At 48.2% G+C, this 25,645-nt stretch overlaps 2 protein-coding genes across 4 annotated transcripts in view; one reads left to right on the forward strand and one right to left on the reverse strand.

Moving 5' to 3' along the window:
• The window catches only part of LOC121662723 (alpha-2-macroglobulin-like protein 1), a 26,827-nt gene continuing 1,182 nt past the window's right edge, over window positions 1-25,645 (forward strand). For 2 of the 3 annotated variants that reach the window (XR_006015385.1, XM_042024239.1), the window contains exons 1-35: window positions 1-242; window positions 3,636-3,822; window positions 4,154-4,316; window positions 5,051-5,103; window positions 5,408-5,428; window positions 6,705-6,858; window positions 7,285-7,369; window positions 7,905-8,025; window positions 8,130-8,247; window positions 9,292-9,401; window positions 9,719-9,889; window positions 10,692-10,916; window positions 11,044-11,107; window positions 11,633-11,778; window positions 11,934-12,083; window positions 12,904-13,101; window positions 13,731-13,818; window positions 14,440-14,593; window positions 15,378-15,606; window positions 15,961-16,084; window positions 16,264-16,385; window positions 16,798-16,849; window positions 17,242-17,325; window positions 17,685-17,861; window positions 18,166-18,247; window positions 19,114-19,270; window positions 19,847-19,921; window positions 20,128-20,299; window positions 20,774-20,988; window positions 21,264-21,479; window positions 21,875-21,990; window positions 22,659-22,749; window positions 23,037-23,105; window positions 24,328-24,430; window positions 25,090-25,131. Coding sequence is in view for 2 of the 3 variants with exons in the window: in XM_042024239.1 (XP_041880173.1) it covers window positions 172-242; window positions 3,636-3,822; window positions 4,154-4,316; window positions 5,051-5,103; window positions 5,408-5,428; window positions 6,705-6,858; window positions 7,285-7,369; window positions 7,905-8,025; window positions 8,130-8,247; window positions 9,292-9,401; window positions 9,719-9,889; window positions 10,692-10,916; window positions 11,044-11,107; window positions 11,633-11,778; window positions 11,934-12,083; window positions 12,904-13,101; window positions 13,731-13,818; window positions 14,440-14,593; window positions 15,378-15,606; window positions 15,961-16,084; window positions 16,264-16,385; window positions 16,798-16,849; window positions 17,242-17,325; window positions 17,685-17,861; window positions 18,166-18,247; window positions 19,114-19,270; window positions 19,847-19,921; window positions 20,128-20,299; window positions 20,774-20,988; window positions 21,264-21,479; window positions 21,875-21,990; window positions 22,659-22,749; window positions 23,037-23,105; window positions 24,328-24,430; window positions 25,090-25,130 (4,404 nt within the window). In the remaining variant the exon portion in view is untranslated. The remainder of the gene's footprint in view (window positions 243-3,635; window positions 3,823-4,153; window positions 4,317-5,050; window positions 5,104-5,407; window positions 5,429-6,704; window positions 6,859-7,284; window positions 7,370-7,904; window positions 8,026-8,129; window positions 8,248-9,291; window positions 9,402-9,718; window positions 9,890-10,691; window positions 10,917-11,043; window positions 11,108-11,632; window positions 11,779-11,933; window positions 12,084-12,903; window positions 13,102-13,730; window positions 13,819-14,439; window positions 14,594-15,377; window positions 15,607-15,960; window positions 16,085-16,263; window positions 16,386-16,797; window positions 16,850-17,241; window positions 17,326-17,684; window positions 17,862-18,165; window positions 18,248-19,113; window positions 19,271-19,846; window positions 19,922-20,127; window positions 20,300-20,773; window positions 20,989-21,263; window positions 21,480-21,874; window positions 21,991-22,658; window positions 22,750-23,036; window positions 23,106-24,327; window positions 24,431-25,089; window positions 25,132-25,645) is intronic. The other variant, XM_042024240.1, reaches the window with a different exon arrangement.
• The window catches only part of LOC121662634 (alpha-2-macroglobulin-like protein 1), a 26,209-nt gene continuing 23,312 nt past the window's right edge, over window positions 22,749-25,645 (reverse strand). Inside the window, exon 36 of the mRNA XM_042023996.1 lies at window positions 22,749-22,835. The gene's annotated coding sequence lies outside the window, so the exon portion shown is untranslated. The remainder of the gene's footprint in view (window positions 22,836-25,645) is intronic.

The raw sequence follows: 25,645 nt of genomic DNA on the forward strand, positions 1-25,645 counted from the left end.
TTTCCACCTTGGATTTGAAGCCAAGGGAGGAACGGGAGTCCAGTCACGGCAGGAGCTGCGTGCTCCTTCAGCTCCGGATGAGGGGAAGAAGGAAGACAGCAGAAGCAGGGGCGAATGGAGTACTGAGGAGTGGCTAAGCTTTCCTTGGAGGAATTCAGCCTGCAATCAGCTATGTGGGGGATCATTTTCCTGTGGGGCAGCATCCTTCTCCTGCCTAGCACGGCTGGAATGCCTGCAACGCTGTAAGAACTTCACTGCTTTGCAAATGTGCTCTGGTCTATAAAGGGATCCTGGTGGGGGGGCAGGTGGCAATATGACAGAAATGGGACAGAATCTTAAGGTGGGGCATGTTTTTCCAAAGGGGCATAATTTCTCATGTTCCCAAGGTTTCACTTGGTTTCCATGTGCCCTCTCCCCACATTGTCCCTGCTAACTGGCTCTTCCTTTAGTGCCTTTGATGTAGACCATGTATTTCAGCAAGGACTCAGGCAGAACAACTCTGCCAGCTTTCTGCATCAGCTTAATTCTGACCTGCCAATATCTCGTGTCTCCTACTGTGTTGCAGAATATGCTTCCTTTGGGCTAAGCTTTTCTTCCCAGAGTCATAGGTCACCATTTGATAGTTTAGCCAGCAAAGCTGAGTGCCTTTACAAACTGAGCAAGCATGAGCCCAAGTATCTGATAAGGATGCTTTTGGTAGAGCAGTGTGTTCGTTCAGGCTTGGCTGGCCATCTGCTCCCACCATGCCTTTTCTCAGACCTCTGGCACGGACAATTCCCAGCACAGCTTCTCTTCATATACTTTGTCAGGAATGCAGGTCCTGTTCCAGCAGGCACTGCTGTGATATCCTGGCTTGTGAACTTGTTCTTGCTTTTCTGAAGGCGTTTGCTTTTGCAGCCATGGCACAAGTGCAAACAGAAGCATGACTGTGCTTGAACAGTAGATGTTACAGTGAGAAATATGTCAGTGGGTTGTAGCTGGGTTCCCTCCTGCTGCATGTGGTGTGGCATGCACAAGCCTAGCTTTACAAAACTTATCCAGTGGGAGTATTTCCTCTAGGACATATTCCCGAGGCTGACAAGCTCCCACGCAAAGGATGCGCTTTGCTGCTGCCTGATTGCCACTTTTACCTTCAGCGTGAAGCTTTGCTTTATGGAAATACCACTTGCTTCAAAAGGTTGTCTGCTGTATTCCAATGTTTTTGTAGATTCATGATCCAGCCTGCATCTTGGGACCCTTGGATGACAGCCTCAGAGATGCTCTTTATTACTTTTATAGCTCAGAAGGCAAGGGCAAGGGATGAATTGTTAAAGGGGTGTAAGAAAATGTTCCAGAGTAAAGGATCATTAGGAGCAAGGGAGGTATGGGAGGTTCAAGCAGTGAGTTTTTAGTGCTCATCCCATCCTTTGGCGCAAGTGGCAGGAGGGAGGTGTCATGAGTCAGCTCAAATAGGAAAAACAAAATGTTGTTGGTACGTGTTTTGAGATCCTCAAGGCAGCTTGGCAGCACTCAAGTGTGACAGCACCCAGAGGCTCCTGGCCAGCAGGACTTTGGCTCCCTCTCGCCAGGGTGCTGAACTCCAGCTGAGAACTGCCAGCAGGTCACCTCCCTTCCTCCTGCTGTTCTCATCTTTCCAGGCCCTGTCCTCTGCTTCCGGCAAAACATGCTGCTGGCTGAGCCTGTCCAGAGGCAGTGAGTGGGAGGAGTCACTGATAAGAGTTTTGAAATGTGCTTGAATGTTGGCTTTTTGTTGGTCCTAGATGCTGCACTGCAGTAAAAGATGAAAACCACCAAACTGTGAACAGCTTTTTGGTGTTATGGACGCAGCTCAGAGTAGATGCAGAGATGGGAGAGCAAAGAGGACAAGAGTGTGAGCAGCTGAAGTGAAGGTGCTCACAAGTCTCTGTGTCTGGAAGATGAAGCTGGGACAGTGGGTCCCTCACATAGGGCATTGCTTCTGAGCCCAAGAGTAGGAGGAAAACCAGCCAGCAAAACTGATGGTGATACATAGTGTTGTTCAGCGAAAATGCTGAAGACTCGGTGTAGTGGTTTGGTCCAAAATACTCATTACTGTTTATCTGCTGTGAGATAAGAATTAGGAGAAATGCAAAGCAGGCACCAAACTTGAAAGAATATAAAGAAGTTTATTAACAAACCTAAAAGAGGGAAAAAAAAAAAAAATACCACCTTCAGAACTCTCCTCCTCCCCCCACCTTCCTCCCTTCTCCCACTGACGATGTAAAAAGACAACCCTTAAGATGTTCAGTCTGTTTACCACTTCCATAATAACCTTGTTCAGTCCATTTAGAAAGAGAAGTCTCTTCTTGCTCATGCTATGAAAACATTATCACAACGAGACAGCCACCCACTTCCAAATATTGTTCAGTCCATTCAGGAAGAGGAGTCTCTCTGCCTGCGTGTGAGTCCTTTCCCCCGACTTGCAGCTTTTCCCGCAACTGCTTTCGAGGATCCACTCTTGAAGTTTTTTGGGGTACAATTTTAAGGTTGAGCCGTTCAGAAACAAAAACAGAGGCCCTTCTCCTTCCCTGGGAGCAAAGGGTCTTCATCATCTTCATCGTTAGGACTATCTCTGGGAGCATCTCTAGGGACTGAGGTTTTCTCCTTTCCCGTTTGGAGCAAAAGTCCTCATCTGGTTCATCTCTCCCTGTCCAAACTTCTCATGAAATTACAGCTGTGTCAGCATCTGCCTATCTCAGCGCAGGTGCTTTTGCTTACGAGTTGAACACTCCACCCCCCATATCTTCATGAAATTACAACAGGATACTCTGATATATCATAGCTTCACAAGAGAATTTCAGCTTTAAGCATCTCCTCTCTCTCTTCCCTCAGGTTTTCAGCTCTTCACAGCAGTAAAAGGGTTAATCTCACCTCAGCCTTGCAGTTTTGCAGCTGGAATGTTGAATTTTTCTTATCGCAGTGGAGAGGGGGGAGAGCCGAGCCGCTCTGGCTGCCCACGGCAAGGCAGTGGGGGGGGTTCCATGGCTGGAACAGATCCATCGACCCAGGATGGCCGTGGCCCGGCCTGGCCTGGCCCAAGCAGGGCCTGGCTGGGCCCGCTGGCCCCCACACGGGGCCCGCAGCCACTTGTCCCAGCGCCGGAAACGAGAGAGAGCTTGGAGGGGGAGTTTGCCTATTCTTAAATGTGGATCACAGAGGTGGTCACAACTTTAAGTGGCTAAGAGAATTGTCCATATTCAAACTGGCCAGCTGATAGGTTCTATCAGTTCCCAGAGGAAACTGTAAGCACCCCTTAGCAAGGACATCCCTTCCGGGACTATGCTTGCTAACCTATGACACTCGGGAAACCTGCAAGAGAGCCAAGCTGTTGCTGATCCCTTGGGTGATGTGGGGAGATCCCTTCACCTTATTTTCACTTTCAGTTTGTAAGGCAGTGACTTTATCTTTTCATATGTTCATGCAGCATACAGTGCCACCTCAGTGTTAATGTCTGCAGTACCCATAGATGAGAATGGTGTCACGTCCCACTGGTGTCATGACAGTGGAATGAAGAGACCAGAAGTCTCCTAGGAAGTACCTAAATACAGGTGAAAACCTGTCCTCTTAGAAAGTCAGTTTAACCTGATCTTCTTCTTTCTTTCTTTCTTTTTCAACAGAAACTATGTCGTGGCAATACCATCTCAGCTCTACTACCCCTTCTCAGAGACAGTGTGTCTCCAGCTCAGCAGAGAGCAAGCAGTCCCGATCCATGTGTCGGTCACCTTGCAAAGCAGAGCTGGGAATGAGACTCTCATCACTCAGTCCATCTCTCAGCTCCCCTTCTTTCATTGCACAAGCTTCCAGGTGAGGAAGATGCTTTCAAGGGTTCTCACTAGGGTGGATATTGCATGAGTTCTGTTCTTGCTGGTCAGGAATGCAAAGGATTGTGTCTTCCCACGAGGATGTCTTAATTAGCCAGTGAATCTTCTGCTTCAGCCTGCATAGGTCTGCCAGTGTCTTTCCTGCTGTGTAGCCCCACTAATATTTTACTCTTCTAGAAAACTTTTTGAAATGTTCTGTGAAGTCTTTCAGGGCAAGAATAACTGGAGCAACGCAAAAGTAATAACCTAATTGTTATTACAAAAACCCTGGGAATGAGATCCACCCTGAATGATGGTTGTAACTATACCTGCAGGTCCCTCCTCCTGTTGGAAACCCTGATGAAGTGGCTTTTGTTGTTATCACAGTTGTGGAAGGCAACTCAGAGTTCCAGAAGAAACAGAAAGTCCTAATCAAGCATGCAGACAAGAAGACTTTTATCCAGACAGACAAACCAGTGTACAAACCTGGACAGATTGGTATGGACAGAATGCCATGTCTTGTGAGAGAGAGTGGTCCTCAGGCCACAAAATGTGGGGTACTCTCTAGTCCTCTGAGCAGGACCTGCTCAGGGAGGGAGATGGGCCACAGGCTTCATCTTCCTTTTAGGCTTTGAGAGGTTTGGGAATATCTCTCTCCTATGTCAGCATGGTGCATGCCACTGTGAACAGGGGTTGTGTGTTTTCCTTGATGTGTGAGAAAAGGTTTAGAAGCCACAGTGTTCTACTCATGATTGCTCCAGTCAAAGCCATGACTCTCTGTCAGGGCCCTAAATCCCTCCCTTCCCCACAGACTTCCTCAGGTGAGGACTGCAGTCCTACAGGTCCCACCACTGCCCTAGCACAGCTCAGATCACCACAGGGTACATCTGTTTGCCCCATGCCTCTCCACACTTTCCCCTAGGATGACCTTCACTTCAGGCAAGACTGAGGGGCCCACCACAGGTCCCCTGTCCAGAAAAATGCTGTTTCTCACCAGCACAGCCAGCCTTCCCGGAAAGCACCACACTGCCTCTCCTAACACTTTTGCTCTAGCAGGCTGCCAGCTCCTAGCAGGGCTTTGGGCATAGCCTAGGAGTGGATGGCTCTATCTGCTGCCCAAATCCTCTCAGTGAAGCACGTGTGCACATCTTTCTTAGCTATCTGTTCTTGTTATTTACTATAGAGAGACTTGATCTCATTTCAGCCAGTCCTGTTTTTCTTTTGCTTTATAGTCAAGCTGCGGATTGTGACCTTGGATCAGAACTTTATTGCCAGCAGTGAAACAGTAAGTCAAGAGGGAAGACACCTGAAGTCTGGAAATGTTATGGGCTGCCTGCATGTCTTCTAGATCAGTGCTTGGCCCAGCCAGGTTATGTGTACAGCTGGTCTCAGTGTTGCTTTTGGTGCTTACAAACAGAGCTCGGCACCACCTGCAACACAGGAGCTGCTCGTGATGTTGGGTTATGGGCAGTCCTGGGAGTTGCTTAGAGAAGACTGATGGATGGTTGGGGGAAATAAAGAATACCAAGGAGGTGGATGGTAACTTACCTGAAAGCATCCCACCAGTAACTGTTGTTTCCTCCCCACAGCAGCGCCTGGTGGAACTGAAGGTAAAGCTCCTACTGTATTGAAAGTGGTGAATTCTTCTCACCTTGGGGAAGACACAGGTTTGGAGATGGTGGTGGGGAAATATGGATGCAGAAAGTCAGTTACCTCAGAATGAATAGGAACAGTCCTTGGCTGCTTGCCTTTCCTTCCATGTCCAGAAAAGTTTGGCAGAGCAGTGTCACAACACTGATCACACAGGGATCCCTGCAGTAAATGATGGGTGCCACTGAAAACCAGTAAACCTTCCTAGAGTGGTCATTGGACTTATAGTCCCTGTAGCCTGTGAATTGAAGACTTGTGAAGATCCTGAAGTTTCCTTAAGGAGATTTTTATATTTAGCATACAAAAACCAAAAGTTTGACCAGTTAGTGTTATGACTGTACAGCTAGAAACACTTCCTAAAGCAGCTTTCAGGCTGTTATTCTTAAAATCTGTTTGTTCAGTGTAATCACTGTGCTGAGGAAAGACACCTGATAGTGATGGTGGGGTTTGTAGTACCCATGCAGAGAAGTCAGAGTCCCAGCTAGCAATGGGCAGTAGTTAATGTATGGTATGCATGCCATACCCAGCAAGGGATCATTATGTAAACACACGGTTTGTGAGACAGCTATGCAATACTTTGTGCCAACTTATGCAAACATAGCACTCTGATCCAGCTTCACCTTTTCAAACAGCAGTGCCCACTTGTCCCACATGAAGCACCCATCAACCCATGACAAAGCCCTTACTGGGCAGTGTGGCTGTACCCAGAGTTTTGCATCCTGCCCTCCCCAGAGCCAGCAGTGGGAGAACACTTTCCTTCATGACTGGGCCTCGGTGGTTCCCCTGCATGGAGTCCTGGCCTCATTTCCCCAGTTTTCCCTGGGGATTCAAGATATCAGTCCCTAGAAATCACTCCCCAGTAGCTTGTGCCTTAGGCAGAGTGTCTCCACAGTGACCTTGGAGGCTGTGCCAGCTTAGGTGACAACAGAGGTCTCTAAGAAGGACCACTTCTCTGTCTTAGTGAGACAGGCAGGCAGTAAACTACGGTTTTGCAGCAGTCAGAGATGGCAATGCCACCAGAGAACAATAATATGATAGATTTACTTTGTCAGTGAGACCAGGAGGAAAGTCCTTTCCTCATTGAGCTTGGACTCACCTGAGCACTGTAGCTGTGCCATAGACCTAGGCTCTCAGGACAAGAGAATATGTGGTCAGACCACACCCTGGTATCTTGGACATCCTTCAAAAGAGTGTTTTTGCACTGGAAAATAACTGCTCTCTACTCCCCCTGTGCAGGACCCCAAAGGGAACCGAATTGCACAGTGGCTGGATGTCACACCTGTGGGAGGCATTGTGGATCTGTCCTTCCCACTGGCTGCAGAAGCACCGGTTGGAGAGTACACCATCAAAATGCCTGACCTCACACGCACCTTCAGGGTAGAGGAGTATGGTAAGAGCCTCAGGAAGCTGATGGCAGCAGAGAAAGGTGTATTTCCAGCCTCCAGGCCCCCCCTCACACAGAGCTGAGTGGGCCATGCAGCTGTGCTGATTGTGCTATCTCCTGGGAAGTGCAAGTGCCTGCCCATAGGTGTAACCATCGACCTTCACCCAGGCCCACCAGCTTTCTCCTCCCCCATGTCCTGAGGATGGACTGAGGCAGTGTCCCACAGCTGTGTTCTGGGGAGGACACTCAAGCTGCTTACTCCCATCCCATTCTCCTGGCTGGGCTGCTGGTGTGTTCCTACCAGGCCCTGTGCTGGTAGTCACGGAACAAAAGCAGAGATTTTTTCTTTCTGCAAAAAACCACTTAGGAAGGATTGGAACAAATGAACTCTTTCTATTCTCACTGAATTATATTTCTCTTGCTTTCACACAGCGCTGCCCAAGTTCAGTGTTTCCATCCAGATGCCTCGGGTCATCACTATCCTAGAGGAAAACTTCTGTCTCCACGTCTGTGGCATGTGAGCTGACTTATCGTGGCAGAAGGTGCATTTTTACTGGTTTGGAAAATGCACAGCCATCAATAACTGAGCTCAAAATGGTCTCTGCCAACCCTATCTCCACCCCAAGAGCTGGTACCCTGGCATCCATTGCTAAGTAATTCTCCTGGACTCTCACCTTTGTCCGTATTCTCTCTCCCTACTGTCTCTGTGAGTCTGAAAGTGTGGTGGTGCATGTTCTCTACAGTACAGCACCTCTGCTGCATTTATTAGCGGCAGTGTTGTAGGAATCATGGCTCAGCTTGTGGCCAACACAATGTCCCCTGGCCCTGCCTGGTGGGACTAGTGTTGACTTGAAGAGAACTCGCCCACCGCTGCCCTCTGTCTCAATCTGATGAGGTCACTTGTGTTTCTTGGCCTCCTCTTCTGCGCTGATGATCCATGGATAGTCTGCAGGCTGCTGGGCTGTACAGCTGCATACCACAGGCTAAAGCTGACCTTAGTCACTCTTGAGCCAGTGTTTTTGTGTGTGAGTCCTCTGTGCTCCCTCTGCCAGGTACACCTATGGGAAAGCAGTCCAGGGTAGCGTGAAGGCTGTGGTGTGCCGGAAGCATATCCGCTATAGCCGGAAGTCTTCCAAAGCCAAGCGCAGTATTTGTAAGGATTACACAGGAGAGGTGAGCACGGGAGACACCCACTCCTCTTGCCGAAGGGAGGAACGAGGGCAAAGAGACTGTTTTGCCTTCACGGTTGCTTAACAAACACAATTTCACATTCCCAGACAGATGAGGATGGCTGCTTTTCCACTGAAGTGAATACTAAGATTTTCCACCGGAAGCATGGTGATAACTATGATTTCAACCTGGAGGCTGAGGCTTTCCTGAAAGAAAGTGGAACAGGTAGAAAAAAACTGATTCTATGCTTTGTGGAAAATCTTTTATTTTACACTCATAAAATATACTTGTCTTTGGGTTTTTAGCTATAAGATCCCTTATGGATCTTTGTGTCTTCCCATCAAACCACTGGAGCTTTCAGCACTGGCTCCCATGAGGCCTAATGTTTGGAGGGCTGTGTCTTCCCTGGGAGCACCATGACAACATGAATGTTTTTAAGTATCATAACATGGGACATGTGAGTTCTCCCAGTTGCAGGATGGGCTTTACCAGTGTGCTTGCTCCTCTACAAGTTGCTGTGGACAGTCCAGCTCTGGCAGTCACTTTGTTTTGACAGAGATGGGCAAGAGCTGCTTTTTTTTGTGTTCTCATCACATTAAAAATGTGTACAGAGGTGGGCCATGCCAGGTTCTCTTGTTCTTAAACCATATTTTAGGACAGTCCATTGGAATGAGGAGTTTCTCAGAGCAAGTAGGGATAACCAAGGTCCTGACTGTGTACTGTTATTAGCTCCTCATTAGTTTTATCTCCACATCCCAGATAGGGAGATAAAGTTTCCTGTAAGGTTCCCTCTCTCACAAAATTCTGCAAAGCCTTCCTCACAAGAAAATGTTTTGCAGCCCCTTGCCAGAAGCAGTGACACACATTCTCTTAACAAGCAACTGCAGTGATTTCAGATGGGCACACAGGACAAGACAGCAGACTGCAAACTGACAGGGGAAAGGCAAGGAAAAATGTTGCCTTCTAGTGACTGCTGTGAGGAGGGAAGAAGACAAGAAGAGGACAATTACGAGTAGGACCATCTTAAAGTGGAAAAGTGTGTTTGAGAACTGTCTGACAGAGACCTCCTGACAGACTGCTGTCATTCTCTCATGTCAGAATGTAGGAGGCCCTATAGCTGAGTGTGTGTGTGTTAAATGACTCCTGAAGTTGCATGGAGAAACTACAATCCCCTGTGAGTGATAGTCCACCCCCTAACTGAGTTCATCCAATCTTGATGCCTGCTTGGACACATGGTACTCACCTGCCTGTGCCTCCTCTCTTTCCCAGGGGTGGAGTTCAACACCACCGAAAACTGCAAGGTCACTTTTGATGTCACAACTCTCCAGTTCTGGGGGACAAGCTACTACTATCAGCAAGGAGCTCCCTATTATGGAAATGTGAGTGAAAAGGAAAGAAACATGGAAAGCCCAGCAGCTGGGCCTAAGCAGGTTGTAGGCACAGAAGTGCCCAGAGGTCCCCTTGTTCTGAGCTGCCCAAAGCTGCCAGCACAATCCTCTGTCTCAGTCCCTCCTTTGACTTGTTTACCAAGAGGTTATCCAGATGAGATGGCTGCCGCATAAATGGGGAAGGGTTGGGGAAGTTAAAATTCACACTGAGAGTCCCTTTGTGGAGAGGGGGACTGGGACTCCTCCTGGGAGGTAGATTTGCAATCCTGTGGCCTCCAATTCTCAGACTGTTCTCTGCATCATTACAGCTGGAACTCAAAAGTGCCAATGGGACACACCTGAAGGGCAAGAAGGTGATTCTTACAGTGTCCTATGGGAGCAGGAAGCAGACCAAGACCTACCTCACAGATGACACTGGGATGGCCTCCTTTGTCTTAGAGACATCAGCATGGGACAACAGCAGTAAAGTTATGCTGCAGGTTAGGAGCTGGTTACTGCAAACCAATCTGGAGCTAAGCAGGTAACTAGAATGTAAGGAGCTAAATAGGAATGTCACAGAGAGGGAATTGACAGAGAAAATTTTCCTCTGCTTTCCCATGAACAAAGAAGACTCTCTTGTCTGATTGTAGTGCTAGGTTTCTAATGCCTGTCCTGTCTAACTTGGAGGTCAAAGCACTTTGAGGCAAGCCCTGTCTCTGATATTACCAGAGGTATCTTGGATGATGGATTTTGACCTTGCTGTAAGTTCAAAAGATGTTAATGTTATACTCTAAGTACAGATAGGTCATATGTCAAAGTTGAGTAAGGCTACTGATCTTCAGTTGTCCCCTGCCACCTCTACGCTATGGATCAGGGAAAGTGCTGAAAGAAATACAGAACAGCATTGATGAGTGAAATACATTATCAGGGCAGATCCATTCTAATACTTTATCCACATATTCCATACAGAAGCAGAGTTGAAAGGTTTGATCCAGGAGCTAATAAGCCACTCTACACAGTCTAATGACCTGGCTTGCTCCCAGGGTAGCAGCAGCATTGCAGAATTTCAGACTTCAGCCAAAGCCCTAGTAGTATACAGCTCCCTGCTCCTGTTTAGACACCAGTTATCCCAGAGGGTGGTACCGCAGGCAGTGCCAAGCTCCACAGAAAGAGACTGAACTTGGCATAGGTGGAAATAGACACTTTACCCTGAGATAGTTCAGAGCCCACTGCTCAGTCAGTCTTGGTTTTGGCATAGGGAGAGCTGCAAGAAATCCTCAGGCATTTTTTTCTGTGCCACAGGCAAAGTCCCAGCCGGAGGACTCGAGCGGTCGAAACGTGAAGGTGTCTTACGGCACTGCATCGCTCCCACTGAGGGCCTTCTACTCCTCCAGCCGCAGCTCTGTGAGGATCCAGCCGGTGCAGGCAGTGCCAGCCTGTGGGGACGTGCAGCAGGTCACCGTGCACTACCATGTACTCGCCACAGAGCTGGCCCACGGGGCTACCAGAGCACGCTTCTACCACTTGGTGAGTGCAGGGCAGCGCCAGCGAGGTCAGCTCTGCGCCGGGTCTGTGTCAGTACAACGCCCTTTGCTGGCCCACAAACATGGAGCAGAAGCACTCTCAACTCTTTGTTCTGTTCATTACCATGTAGGTTATGGCCAGAGGGTCCCTTGTGCATCATGGCCAAACAACAGTGCTTCTTGATCCACCATCAGGTAAGAGCATCTAACTACCAGGAACAAATTAAGCACCTAACAAGAAAGTCCTTCCAGCCTAGATGGAGAACGAGAGAAAAGACATCTGAGACCAACAGAAAACCACAGAGCTGGCACAAAAACCCTATAGGAGATATGCTATCTTTTTTGTCTCTTAATTTCCTTTGGTTTTTTCCCTTCTGATCAAATGATGAAACTGTCAGAGTTTATCTGCCAAGCAGGAAATTATCAGAGACCTCCAAGGTAACTTACGGAATCTTTTTTTCTGGGCTCAAGCGGAAAGTCATTTCTCTTCCAAGCGCTCACTTTTGCCAAGACCCATTATGATGTCAAGTCACTGCTATAAAATGGTACTAACCTACATCCTGGTCTAGCTGTGGCCTCCCCAGAAGCAAGGCAGAATAGTTTTATCCAAGAAACTGTACAGAAGTATTACAGAGGAAGAGCGCGTTCCTGCTGTAATCCTTGGATTGCAGACTTCCTCACATCTTCCTATATTTCTTCAATTTTTCCTTCTTCCTTCAGGTCAGTACAGTGGGGCTTTCAACATCACTCTGCCCATTGACCTCATTTCATCCATGGCTACCCTCTTTGTTTACATTGCCTTCCCTGAGGGACAAGTGGCAGCTGACACCTTTCGCCTGAAAGTCTCCAGCTGCTTCAGGAACCATGTAAGCAGTGCACAAAACATAAAGGGGCAGGTTGGCTGGAGGGTGGCTAATTATCTGCAAACTGGCAATAGATATCCAGCAGAATCCAATAACCACAGTTTCCCCTTTCCTTCATCTGTCAGTACCTTCAGTTCCTCTTTCTGCTGCTGTTGCAGGTGAAGCTTGGCTTCTCAGATGCAGTGGCTCTCCCAGGATCGACTGTCCGTCTCCATTTGCAGGCTGCTCCAGGCTCCCTGTGCAGCATCCGTGCAGTAGATGAAAGTGTCCTGCTCCTGAGGCCAGAGGCTGAGCTGTCCAGGGATAGTGTGAGTCATTTCAGTGCTGACCCTTGCTGATTAATAAGGCATGGTGGATATACCAACAGGTACTCAAATGGGGACACAGCACAGCTTAATGAGAAAAAATGAAGGCCAACATCAAACACCAGCCAAAATTTCCAGTGTCTACAGAGGGATCTAATAGAATAAACCACTGTCATCCCCAGCTACAGCCCAAAGTCACATCCTTGTTAAACTTACAGTGCTTTGCCACAGTGGCAAGCAGAAGGCAAGAGACATCCACCTCCTGAACTGATTCATGATAGTGCTCTAAAAAAAGTCGTGTTAAAAAAAATGCCGAATGTGGGATAGGCTCCTCTTTGTTCCGAACTTTGTTCCAGCTCACGTGAACCAGACAGTCCTTCCATTCACAGAGTGGACTCTAAGTGGTGTATTGGCAGTGGAAGGGTCCCATTTCTCCTCTAGACCTGGGTCTATGGACACCTGAATTGCTTCTTGAGACTGTCTTGGTGGATCCAGGATGTGCCTTCAGTGAGACAAGGAGCTGTCCAATGACTCATGCAGGGAAGGTGTCCTTAGTGTGTGCATTGAGTTCACAGGTACAGTTATTAAGCTAGAAGTGCCACAGCTCTGCAGCCATACCCCAGAGTGGCTCATGTTCTTCTCTGGTGCTACACATCCAAAATTTGGAGAGGCTTTCCATAAAACTCAAAACCCCTTGGGGCTGGGTTTTTGTGACTGGTGGGATCCAAGCTCAGCCTCTGAGGTCATAGGAAACCTCTGGATAGAAATTAAAATCTCTCCACCTCTCATACTGACCTGTACTGTTTTCATTCTCTGTCTACAGGTGTATAATATGTTCAGCTATGCTCAGGAGCAGCTCAGCACCCTCACAGATGTCTACAGTGACTACTGCACTATCCACAAGGGCCCAGGAATCATTGATGCCTCTCAGACCACCCTTTCACCAGGAGCAAAGTCACCATTCATGTACAACAGATACTCTTATGCAGTGTCCCAGCCAGATGTTTATGAACTTCTGAAGGTAAATCTAATTTCCAGAAGGCCTGAAATACCAGAGCCGAGCCCTTTTATATCCCAGGTTAGCACTGGGTAGCTTCACAGATTGTCTTTCCTATAAACTTCATGATCTGAATTTGCCAAACTTCTGAACTAAGAGGTCAATGACACTCTATGCTCCCAGCATGATAAATTCCCACTGATCAGGGAGATTCCTAGAACCCAGCTCCCCATTAGTGCCCTTTAGACTTTCTAGGGATTGGAAGCAGAGTGGATTATCAGCCTGTGTCAGAGAAGATTGGAGGTTGGAAAAGCGAAGCACCTGAGAGAAAAGGGGACCTAGGGAAGTGAGGGAAAGAATAGTAGAAAGGAATGGCAGTGAAGGATGAGAAAAGTCTGGGTCAGAGTGGGCATCAAACTGTGGTGCCAAAATAATGACTTTGTGTACAGGCATGCACATGCAAGTGGTCACCCCCACAGTCCTTTGGAACGAGGACCAGGCTCTGGGAGCAGGACAGTTCTGCATTCTCTCCCTGTATAAATTTGCAGGTTATGCTGAGGTGCAACAACACCCATGGCTGATTTGGCAGAAGAGACAGACACACCACCCCCTCCACAAAATATACCTTCATTTCTTTCCCTTCTTTCCTCCAGAATGCAGGTCTAACATTTTTAACCAGCCTTAAAATCAAGTCTCCAATTGAGTGCCACACCCAGACCACTTTTGACTTCGACTACATGTGTACATCTTGATTTTTCCTGTTTCTTTGGAGATCACGGGTAACATATAGGCTGCACATGGGCAGCTGAACATGCAGCATACTTAGGAGCTGGGGATGGCTTACAGACATGAGTGGGAGGTTGCACAGATGTGCTCCACAGGGAGAGGGGAGAGGCCCTGGCATGTGTGTGTGTCCAGTGCACTGGAGGGGCAGAGGGGTGGCTGCAGGGAAACAACCTGCTTGGAAGCTTCAGCTGGTGAGCAGGAATATGGTTAAGGGGGGAAATGGGGCATCTGTCTCAGAAAAGAAAATCCGTTTGTAAGACTAGGAAAGGTCTTTCTGGAAACCAGAGAGTGAGCCAAGATTGGCATTGGGCAGTATCTAGGCTTTCCTGCAGGGAGTGAGAGCAAAACTGTGAGCAGGTAAAATGTCTCATGGGGGAGAACACACATGCTGGAATCCCCCTGGTCTCCTGGGTTGTCTTGTGGAAGACAATAGTGAAGTAAGTTGAGGGCATCTGGGAGAGGATGAGGGGGTTTGGGGCGGGAGTGGGAGGGATGGAGAACTGGGCTTTTCCTGGCTGAACTCCTTCCTGGTTTCACAGTTGCTCTGCTTTGAATGAATGCTTGTATTCCCAATAGCTTTCGATGAGCTGGCAGTCTCAGAGAGCTTGTACCCAGAACTAGATGCTGCTGTTGAAGCTGCTGAGGCTGAGCACACTGAGCTGGGCAGCGAGTCAGCACCAGCACGTACCTGGTTCCCAGAGACATTCATCTGGACTCTGGTTCCCATCAAGTGAGTAATCATGGGCTGTGGCTCCACAGGCATACTGACTTTCTACCAGACACGGCAGAGGGAATGGGCAGGAGCAGAGACAGAGCATTATTGCCTTCTGTGCGTGAAAGAAAAGAGGGAGCTATGAAGAAGTGGATAAGGACAACAGAGTTTTGGTACAGTTCCTGTCTCTGCTTGAGATTTTCCAAATGCTTCTAGGAATTTAGCATCACAGACTCTTGCAGGATGTGAGAGGCCTCCACAGATCCATAGCTCAGCATTCTACACACGGCAGGTCTGGTTAGACCAAGTTGTAGTCAAGCACTCTGTATCCCCAAGGATGGAGATTCCTCAAACTGTGTTTCAGTGTTTGACCATCCTCGTGGTATTTTCTTAGGCCAGGTCAGAATCTCCCATGTTCCTACTGTATGTTACCTTTTATCCTATCAATATGCACCTCAGAAGAGACATGTTCCATTGTCCCCACACCTTCCCAATAGGAAATGTCACACTATGCTCCATGGCACAGACTGGGTGTATAACACAGACCCCTGTGAGCCCTGTGTGCTCACACAAAAGAAAAATTTCAGGTGCAACACTGCTCAGAAGCAAATTTTGGGTCGCATTTTCCTCTCAGTCATTCCTTGTCCACCTATTTGCTATCCTTCCCATACCTCTGTCCTACTTGCCAGGAATCCCCACACCTTCACACGCACTTCCATTTCATAGTCTGAATTTCTGCATTTTTCTTCCCAAGGGAAATCTTCCCAGGGTGTGAAAAAATTCTACTCTGTTTTCTCCTCAGTGATTCAGGGGCTGCTGAGCTAGCTGTCACAGTACCTGACAGTATCACAGACTGGAGAGCCATGACCTTCTGCACCTCGGAGAGCCATGGGTTGGGAATCTCAGAGCCCACCAGCCTGCGGAGCTTCAAGCCCTTCTTCGTGGAACCCACTTTGCCCTACTCTGTTTTCCGTGGAGAATCATTTCCCCTGAAAGTCAAAGTCTTCAGCTACCTGAAGCAGTGCATGGCGGTGAGTGACTCCCTCCAGGATGGTTTGGAACAGAGGAATGTGTGGAAACTACTTTACTAATAGAGCTCCAAACGAAGGGGCTGCCTTCTTAGGTATTGGAAAAGACACGAAAGAAGCTGTTCAATTTAATTCCACACAGAGCCATCACTGGCCAGTTTATCCCTCCCCAGAAGCTAAACCTTACATGATTGCATGTCCATGGGACACTGCTGGTGTCCCACAGATACTGCAAGAGGCCATCATCATACTCACCCCTGGCTTCTGGGATTGATTGTTATTTGAATCAAGGACCTGAATGGAAAAACACAGCAGCAGCAGCTCTGTAACCTGAACCCCCTTTTGTTTCACCTCTAGCTCCAGCTTAGCCTAATGGACTCCAGGGATTTTGAATTTCTGCATGAAAATGTCAGATTCACTCTTTGCCTGTGCCCTGATTCAGCAAAAACATTTTCCTGGGATGTGAAGGCTACAAAATTAGGTAAGGGGTCAAGGGAGGAGCAGGAGTGGGAGGCACTGGCAGAGCTACTTGAGGAAGCTAGAGCTGGGCTGGAAGGGAGATGGCCTACTCTGCAAAACATGAGTGAGCAGCCCTAGGCTGAGCAAACTCAAACGTAGGCATAGATGTGCCAACCGGCCCCTTGATGCTTTGTTTTTTAGGGAAGGTGAATTTCACTGTCACTGCTGAGGTGATGGAGCGGGAAGATGTTTGCATGGAGCGTACAGCTGTTGTGCCAGAGTCTGGAGGGAAGGACACAGTGGTTAAACACCTGCTGGTGAAGGTCAGGCTGCACTGCAGGGTTCTGCTGAGGTTGGAGCTGGGTCAGGCTCAAAACTGGGTGGCTCTGGAAAGGAAGAATCAGCTGGGGAGGTGGGCACAATTCTCAGCAAGGCTGGTCAAGGAGTGATTCTAAGGGTAGATTGGACTGGAGCATGATCTCCTCCACTGGATGGGACAGAAATGTCAGAACTGCTTGCTCTCAGGGCAATGGGGTCAAAAGCCATCTAGCAGCCTAGAAACCTGCTTCCCAGTACAACTTCACTGTTGGCACAGATACCTCTGCTGTCTGTGTGAAGCCCTTTGCCATGGCCCACGAGGATGGGAAAGGTGCTTGCAGGAAGGTGGGGTGCTGCACAGCTGCTCTCTGATTTTACTGCTCTCCCTTCTAAGCTGACCAGCCTTTTCCCCACCAGGCAGAGGGGCAGATGGAGGAAAAGACCCACACCTCACTCCTGTGCCCTGAAGGTAGGTGCAGAGACTCCAGATACTGTCGTACTACTGAGGCCGTGCTTGTGCACAGAACGAGGAGATCAGATGGAAGCAGTGTGGTGTCTGAACAACTCTAGGACTATCTGGAGGAGTGTAGGGAGCAGAAAGTCAGGGATTTTGGAGCTTTTATGGGTAGGTAAAGCCATTCAGCCCTACCCAGTACTAAAAGCTCCTAGCTACATCAAGCCACAGTCTAACCGCATCACAGACCCTCATCAATGGGTGGCTAGATGTCCATGTCATCCTCTCTTCTGAATGCTGATTCCACCCACTGATGAGGTGATCCCAGCCTTGTTTACACCACCTCCTGGTCTGTGACTCTGCCATCTCCCTTATGCCTGTTGTTCTGATGTTTTTGCCGTTTGCAGGAACTTCAGCTTCAGAGACAATCTCTTTCACTATGCCAGAGAACATTGTCCTTGGGTCAGAGAGAGCCCACATCTCTTTCTTAGGTGAGTTTTTAGAAGAGTCTTGGGAAGTAATACTTTTCCCTGCAGGACACATCTCTTCTGGTGCCACTGTGTCTTCTTTAGCAAACAGAGTAATAAGAGGGAATATGTACAGCAATACTGTCTTCCAGAGCAGTATCCCATCTCTCCTATACAAGTGGCACTGGATGGATGTATAATTTCACCAAGCCAAGGGAAAGACAGCCACATACCATATCACTGTTCCTAGAGTCTGTAGACATCATGTGAGCAGTGGTGAACTGAGATCAGTCTTAGGAGGTTATCCAGAGAATCTGTGAGACCAGAATTGTTTTACATGCAAGAATATGTATGGCTCCCAAAGCCGTGGTTCTGTCTTACAGGTGACATTATGGGAACAGCACTGGACAACATAGATGAGCTTCTCCAGATGTCCAGTGGCTGTGGTGAGCAGAACATGGTTCATTTTGCCCCAAACGTCTTTATCACACGGTACCTTGAAGAAACAGGACAGCTGACTCCAGAAATCAAACAGAAGGCAATTGGCTATCTGGAAAGCGGTGAGTGGATTTCTACTCGTTAAGCTGGTGATGTCCACGACAGTACTTGTGTGGTAGGAGCCTCAGCAGAGGCCTGGTGCTGAGCAGGATTTGTGCAGCATCACTTGCCTGACACCATGGTGATTACAGCAGCGTAAATCAGGCTACTGCGTGTCAGAGGAACAAGTGGTACATGGCACCCCTCTGCTAAATTCCTCAGAGATAATGCTCTCTGTAATGATCAGCAGGATTGGTGGGGCAGGTTGGCACCTGGAGAACATGACAGGCACACAGTATCTTCACTACCCCCAGCCTCTTCCCGCAGGATATCAGCGACAGCTCCTGTACAAGCACACGGATGGCTCATACAGTGCCTTTGGGGAAGGAAGTGAGCCAGGAAACACTTGGTAAGCAGCAATATCCAGACATGACTGGGCAACAACAGTGTGACTTGGTCAGGCTTGAGCTGGCTTGGATTTTGGTCTGGGGAAACTGAGGCGGTCTGAAGCTGTGGAGTTTTGAGCAGAAATTGCTCCTGAGACCTTTTGGAAAGTGTCGTGGTTTAAGCCCAGGTGGAAATTAAGCACCACACAGCTGCTTGCTCAACACCATTCTCATTCCAAATCCAAAACATGGCACTGGAACAGCTACTGGGAAGAAATTAACTCCACCCTAGCTGAAACCAGAGCAATATCCACCTCTTTTTCCATAACATTTATGTCGTGCCAGGTTTCACACTCCCCAATATGCCGTCACTTTCCCTATTTATCTGTTTCGATATGTATACATATCCTCTTAGTCTATGGAACACCTCTGTCAAATGTGACAATGAACTAACTTGAAGTACCCCTGTTGGATTGTTTGTGCTTGAGCACCCCAAACAAGATTGATTCTGAAAACTCAGCAGCAAAAGCACCTTCTTTACAGGTTTTTCAGAATGCTTTATGCCTGAACAGGGTGGGGAATGGGTCTGAGTGATCTCACTAAATGTCAACCCTCCAGGGCAACAAAGCATCCTGTTGAAATTAGCAGAGCTCTGAGGGGCTGGAGAATTGAATTTTTTCTCTCCTGCTGCAGATGGCTCTGAGCTCAAGCTTCATGAGCATCTAACTCATGTGCATTGCTTCCAGTTCTCCATCTGCACAGGGGCTTTGGCCTGCTGGTATTTCTACATGGATGATGTAGGAGAAGACACAGAGACTCCTGTCTCCTCTGGGAAATGTGCATCAAGCGGCAGTTCAGTTCTATTTCCTTCTTCCTTCCTTGGCTCTAGGCTTACGGCTCTTGTCCTGAAGACCTTCAGCCAAGCCCAGCACTTCATCCACATAGATGAACAAAATATAAAGGATGCTGCCAGTGCCCTGATTAAAAGTCAGACTCCATCTGGCTGCTTCAAGAGTGTGGGGAAACTCTTCAACAATGGTCTGATGGTATGACATGTCCTGGTGGTTCATTAGGTACCTCAGAGCTCCGTCGCTTTCTGGTCCAGCTTGGGTGCCAAGAACAAATGAACTCTGCTGCAGGAGGAAGGCTCTGAAGAGCCTTGGTGACACTCAGGGTTGCCTAGTCGTGGTGGCACTTTTACAAGTTATGAATGATGAAGGTTTGCATTTGACGATGTGCACATGGGAACTGAAGCAGTGCCTGCCCTACCTCAATCTCAAAAGCTAACACATTCCACCTTGCAGTAGGGTTGTGGGAACATCACTTTCCTCTGGCATTGAAATCCGCTACTGAAAATCTTACATTTGGGAGGGGAAAGGGGAATGTGCTCAGCAGAGGGAAGCAATCAGCTACCCAGAGGAGATTGGGAAACCCCGGCAGAGAAGTGCTCTGGTAAGCAGGACCTTTAAAAGTGGATACCAGTCCTGTCACTTCCTTAGGAGAAAGAATAGGACCAGCACTGTTGCCTGTGCTGGCTTTTACTAGGGGAGCAGAAGGCACTGGAAGATTTTCCCCTCTTCCTTCTCACAGCAGCCCTCTTCTGTGTTTTGTGGTGGCTGCAGGGTGCAGTGGAGGAAGGCCTGGGGCTGAGCTCTGTGATCGTGACAGCTCTCATACACTCAGGGATGCCTCACTCCGTGAGTATTGGCAGCAGGAGCGGGCTGTGTGCGCAGCCGCTCGCAGACAGTGCCTCCTGGGCTCTGCCTTTGTGCACATGGGGGTTGTTATCCATCATGTCCCTTTGTGTGCTGTCCCTCTTCCCACCCTCCTCTGCACGTGTGAAATCTGCATTCCCTTCCCAAACACCGTCCCCATAACAAGTGTGCTTTCAATTTTATCCTAGGACCCAGTTGTGGGGAAAGCTCTGAAATGTATAAGGGACCTGGTCAATGCTGATACTGGCAGTCCCAACCTCTACAGCCTGGCACTGGCTGCAAATGCCTTTGCAGTGGCAGGTGACAAGGCGCTCAGGCAGAAAATCCTCAAAAGATTGGATAAGGCTGCCATAATATCAGGTACCAAAGACTCTGGGGCAGGAGGGAGGGCCACGGCAGAACTTTGTGGAAATCCCTGGGTTGAACAACCATGGGAATGGAGGGCAGGAGTTGGGGGGGTACTGCCAGAGCTTTGTGGGGAGTCCAAGGCTTGGCTGTCCAAGCCTCAGTTTGCCAAGGTGTCCCAGGTTATATCCACACTATGAGACTGTCTCTATGGATGATCTCACAGTCCTGGTGTCTGGCCTCACAGTCATCCAAACCACGGATTGGATATTTCATGGATATTATGGAGCTCCTCCCCAGCAGGCCTAGGGTTTTACTGGGAAAAGCAGGGTGTGGGGAGCAAATAGGGAGCTATGCACCCATGTATCATCCAACTGTATTGTGTCCAATGTACATGTTCATTTAGTACCTATATACAGGGGCTAAGTAGAACTCCAGGGTCACTAGATACAGCTACATGCTCCATAAATGTTCCCACTCCACCTCTAGATGACCAAATATTCTGGAGTCAACAGTCCAAACAGGAAGAAGATTCCCTATCTTGGTATCGAGCTCCATCCGTTGATGTGGAATTGACATCTAGTATCCTCATGGCTCACCTTACAAAGTCAAGTTTGTCATCAGATGAAATCAAAAAGGCATCCCAGATTGTGTCTTGGCTCACTAAGCAGCAAAACCCATATGGAGGCTTTGCTTCAACGCAGGTAACCCCCTCGAGCCATCATCATCTTCAAATTTGATGCTAGTTTTTTGAGAGCAATGGGTTCTAACAGCCCATAGTAAAAAAAGAGTAAATTAGAAGAGGATGTATGGATTTACATGTCCTGGGAGTTATGGATAAGTCCATGCTAAAAGCCAAAGGGAAAAGCTCAACCCTTATTGTGCTATAGCTACAGTATGAGGGAGGGAAAGGCTAAGGACTGGGCATGCATAGGAAGCAGGAATCCTACTTTTCCTGATGTTTTTTCTCTTTCCTCAGGACACAGTTGTTGCTCTGGAAGCCCTAGCCCTGTATGCAACCACCATCTTCAGCAAGGATAGCCCTGATCTTCAGGTTTCTCTCACTTCCAAGGGGTTCAGCCAAAACTTCAGAGTAGACAAAAGCAATCGCCTCCTGCTACAGACAGTGGAGCTGCCAGCCATTGCCCAAGACTATACCCTGCGTGTGCAGGGCCACGGGTGTCTTTTCCTGCAGGTAAGTCCAGCCAGGAAGAAAAAATGTGTCTGGTGAAAAGCCTTGAAAGCCAGTGGACATCTTACCTTGCTACTTAGCCAACAGTGAAAACAACCTGCTGCAGTAACATGCAAGAATCTGGGCTTCAAAGCTGGTGGGGGTAACTGTGATCCAACAGGAAGGTAACAGCTATTCTCCAAATGAAGTCTGGGTCATCTCCACCTAGCCACAGCAGCTCCTCTCCTCCAAGAAATCCATCAGGAGCAGTGCACTCCTAGCAGAACCTCTGCTTCTGCTGCATAGTTTTCTCTTACACCAATACAAGACAGCAAACAGCAGCTTAGTCTAGATGAGGATACTCTCCAGCAAAAAAACCCTGCTATTCTCTGCCATCCAGCCTCTTTCTGTCCTGGCAGGCCGCCCTGAGGTACCACATCCCTTCCATGAGGAGTGAGGCCACCTTTGCCATATCTGTGCAGACGGAGTGCACCGCACCCGACGCCACTCGGTTCCCTGTCACCATTCGTGCTCGGTAGGAGACACTCAGTTGCCCCTTTCCTCCCCTGTGCTGAGAGGCTTCTGGCACCACCAATCTCTTGATGGCAGGATTCCCCTTCACATGTGGGGTCCAAGTGCTGAGGTGACCCCACTCATTTTACTGTGCTCTCCCCAGCTGGGTGAGAGGCACAAGGCCCCAGAGGGGTGGCTCAGGCTGCAGTCCTGTCTTGTACCATGCCACTCACCACAAGTTCTCCCAAGGTCTGTGGGTCTCACCCCCTTCTAGGGTAAGGTCTCAAAACACTAATGATGTGAAGGTCCTGTGGGATGGACACATATTCCTAAGTGTTCCCTCCTCTGCTCCTGGTTGACTGTCACACCACTCTCCTGTGCTGTACTCCTGCCTGGCTTGGGACAGAACTGCCAAGAGAACAGGCATAGGATGTGATATTCCCTGCCATGCCTAAAGAAGGTAACACCAGGAGGCTTCCAAGGAACTTACTCTCCTTGGCTCAGCACAATTAAAAGCGAGATCAAGGGAAGCACAAAGATTTATTACTGTACAGAAACAGGTATGCTTGCAGGAGAAACACTGGAAAGAAAAGCACATTCCTCCACCTGAGTACCAAAGCTGGGCTGGAGTATCTGGAGATCATGGCTCAGAAAGTAACGTTAGTGCTGTCCCCTGGGTTCCTGCTGCAGCTACACAGGGAACCGTGTGTCCACCAACATGGTCCTGATCCAAGTGGAGCTGCTGTCTGGATACAGCCCCGTGGCAGGTTCACTGGAAGAGGTGAGACCGTGAATTTGTGTCCAGGTGGGATGGGAACAGTGATGGATGTCCATCATGCAGGACTGTATGCTGCAATGTGATCATTCCTGTGGGCAGAGAAACAGGGTTATTTTCCTCCTAAGAAACCTTTATACCCAAAGTCTCTTCCAAGCTGCACCTTGCCTTTCCCTACATCAACAGATTCCCTGGCCATGTAAATATTTTGCCCATACTCTCACAAGGACAAATGCCTCTGAATATTTCTGCTTTGTATTAAAGCCTTTCTGATCTTTCCCCCCTGTTTTCAGCTAAAGAAAATGCCTTTAGTGAAGAAAGTTGAAAGCAAAGCTGACCAAGTTGTTCTCTACCTGGAGGAAGTGAGTGTAATTTGGGCTAACGTCGTCATTAAAGGGGCTATGGACTGACAGATAGCTTTTACTCTTGTTTACTGGTTTCATTACTATTTTAACTATCCAGAGCTGTTGTTCCTGCATACCAGCCACATTTGCTGATCTGGAGAAGTGTCAGTCTGCAGTTGTTCATCTGTAGAGCCACTTACCGGGCCACTTAACTTGAGTGAAACAAGACAAACTCTGATGTTAAGCCTACATCTGTTGGCACTGTTCAGAGACTATTGAAAGTCCATATATATGGTGCCTGATCAGGACTGGGGAGTAGTAATAAGATCCATCTAGTAAATCCAAGCAAGTCTGAAATCTTAGAAAGCTCTTAAGCAACCTGAATGCAGCAGGGGGCATACAAGATTGCTCCTGGATTTTGCTAAGATCATTTGAAACGAAACCAGATGGTTGTGTGAATAGAAGTGCTCACTCCACAGCCTCACGAATCAACAGATTAACGATCAGCTTTTTTTTGGTTCCCTGAATAGCTAAACAGCACCAGAAATGAGACCTGGAGTGTATTTAAAACTTCAGCATTTCTAAGGAGCATTCCTGTGATTGTTCACCCTCAGTTTCTGTCAGCAAGCTGAGCTAAGCTGGCCCCATAGGGAGTGGGTTAGTGTCACGTGGATGCATTAGGCTAGCAGAGATGCTGCTTTCTCTATGTCTACAGCACAGAGCAGAAAGGCAATACAGAGAAATATTTCAGCTCAGGCTGCCAGGTAGCACAAGGTGCACCCCAGTCAACAGCAGGTCATGTAACTACTCCCCTGCAGCAGATGTTCATCCACAGCTTGTATTTGTCTGGTTCATGATGAGGGTTATGTGAGACTGGACAATAAGAGCTGATGTCACTGTGAATAAGAAAGAAGCCACTGAGGCAAGATGCATGAAGGAGCTCAGAGCAGATCAGGATGGGAAGGTGGGACTGGTGGGGAACACTAGCGCTCCTTTTAGGTACTTAATGCACACTGACTCTGTAGGTTTGAAGTTCCTCATGAGCAGAGTTAAATTTGGTGACCAAAAAGAGGAGATAGTCACATAATGGGAAGTAAAAGATATTTCTGAGATGTTCTAGAAAGCAGAACAGATCTGTTGCAGTGGTGAGGTCTCCAAAGAGCCTGAGTGCAATCAGGTGAAAGGGGTTGACTTACAGGACTTCATTTCTGTTTCTAATCTTTGCATTTCTTGGTCTTAGCTGACTAGACAGCCTCAAACCTACACTTTCCTGGTGGAGCAGGACATGCAAGTGAAGGATCATAAACCAGCTAATATCAAGATCTATGATTACTACATGCCAGGTGAGCTCAGATGCTGTACTGCAAAAACCACCCAAATGTACTTCTGGAAAGAAAATTTCTTTATTTCGTTGAGTCTAAGACAATACCATCCCTGACATGGTTATCTGACTGTTCCTTAGAAGCTCTGTAGGCATGAACTTAACCTGTTGGTTTTCAAAATGGTGGGTCCTTCTCTCTGAAGCTGGCATGTAGAACCACTCAAGGTCTGGCTCTCCCAATAAGAGTGGAGCAAGGAGCTGTCCTTTTGAACACTTACCTTGTGGGAGACAGCAAAGGCAGAAGAACCATAGCGAGGGGATGACTCAGAAGAGTAAGGGCCCCCTCAGAAGAATGACACCAAAGCCAACTTGTCCTCTCTTCTGTGGGGTCCCAAGTGGGAAGAAGGGCTAGACACGTGTCAGGGATTGCTATTCCTTCAGAAAGTGAGGAATTCATAACCGTGATGGAGCTTTTTGGGACTTATGGCCTCCTGCCTTGGGTGAATCCTGACAAGCTGCAGAGTCATGGGCACACACCAGTGGTTTCATGTGTCAAGCAGGGGGGAGTTGTAGCCTGTAAACTTTGGGAACACCTCTCCTAGGAACAGTGGCACAATGCTGGATTGCTTTAGTGGGTTTTCGTCAACGTATCTCACTAGCACTTTTTTTCTTGTCTTCCAGAAGAAACTGCAGTGATGAGCTACAGTGTCCCGTGTGAGTGAGGTGAGGGCCCAACACCGCTTTTGTTATCACAGACATGGTCCTGAAGAATATAGAAAGGGAGGGAGATGCAGGCAAAGGCCCTTGGTCAAGAAACTTGCCAGACTGCAGGTCCAGGGTAGAAAGCAATTTGCAATGCCAAGCAAGGGTGAGTTCCTGTATCCCAGTGGTTAAACTGAGGGAGAGAGAACTGAAGTAGAAGATTTGATGTGACAAGATCATGACAGAGTTGGAGATACGTTCCAGAAAACAAGGACTGCATATACCAAGCGCTATCACCAGACAGTGCTGGCACTTTGCATCAAATACACTTTATTCACATCACCACAGTTCCTTTTCCTGGCACTTTCCCTGTCGTTTCACATCCCTGCAGCCCTGTGCACACAACATGCCATGCTCACCCTTACTGCAGGGCCTGACTCCCTTTCAGTGCCAAGCCTTTGTCCATCTCAGCCTGGCTTCTGATCCACACTACGGAATGGACACCTGCCCATCCTCTTTCCAGGCTGAGCAAAGG

The sequence above is a fragment of the Corvus kubaryi genome, unplaced genomic scaffold (assembly GCF_017639235.1).
Source record: "Corvus kubaryi isolate FWS band 111438036 unplaced genomic scaffold, C.kubaryi_AGA036_p1.0 37260, whole genome shotgun sequence".
NCBI classification, from domain to species: Eukaryota; Metazoa; Chordata; class Aves; order Passeriformes; family Corvidae; genus Corvus; species Corvus kubaryi.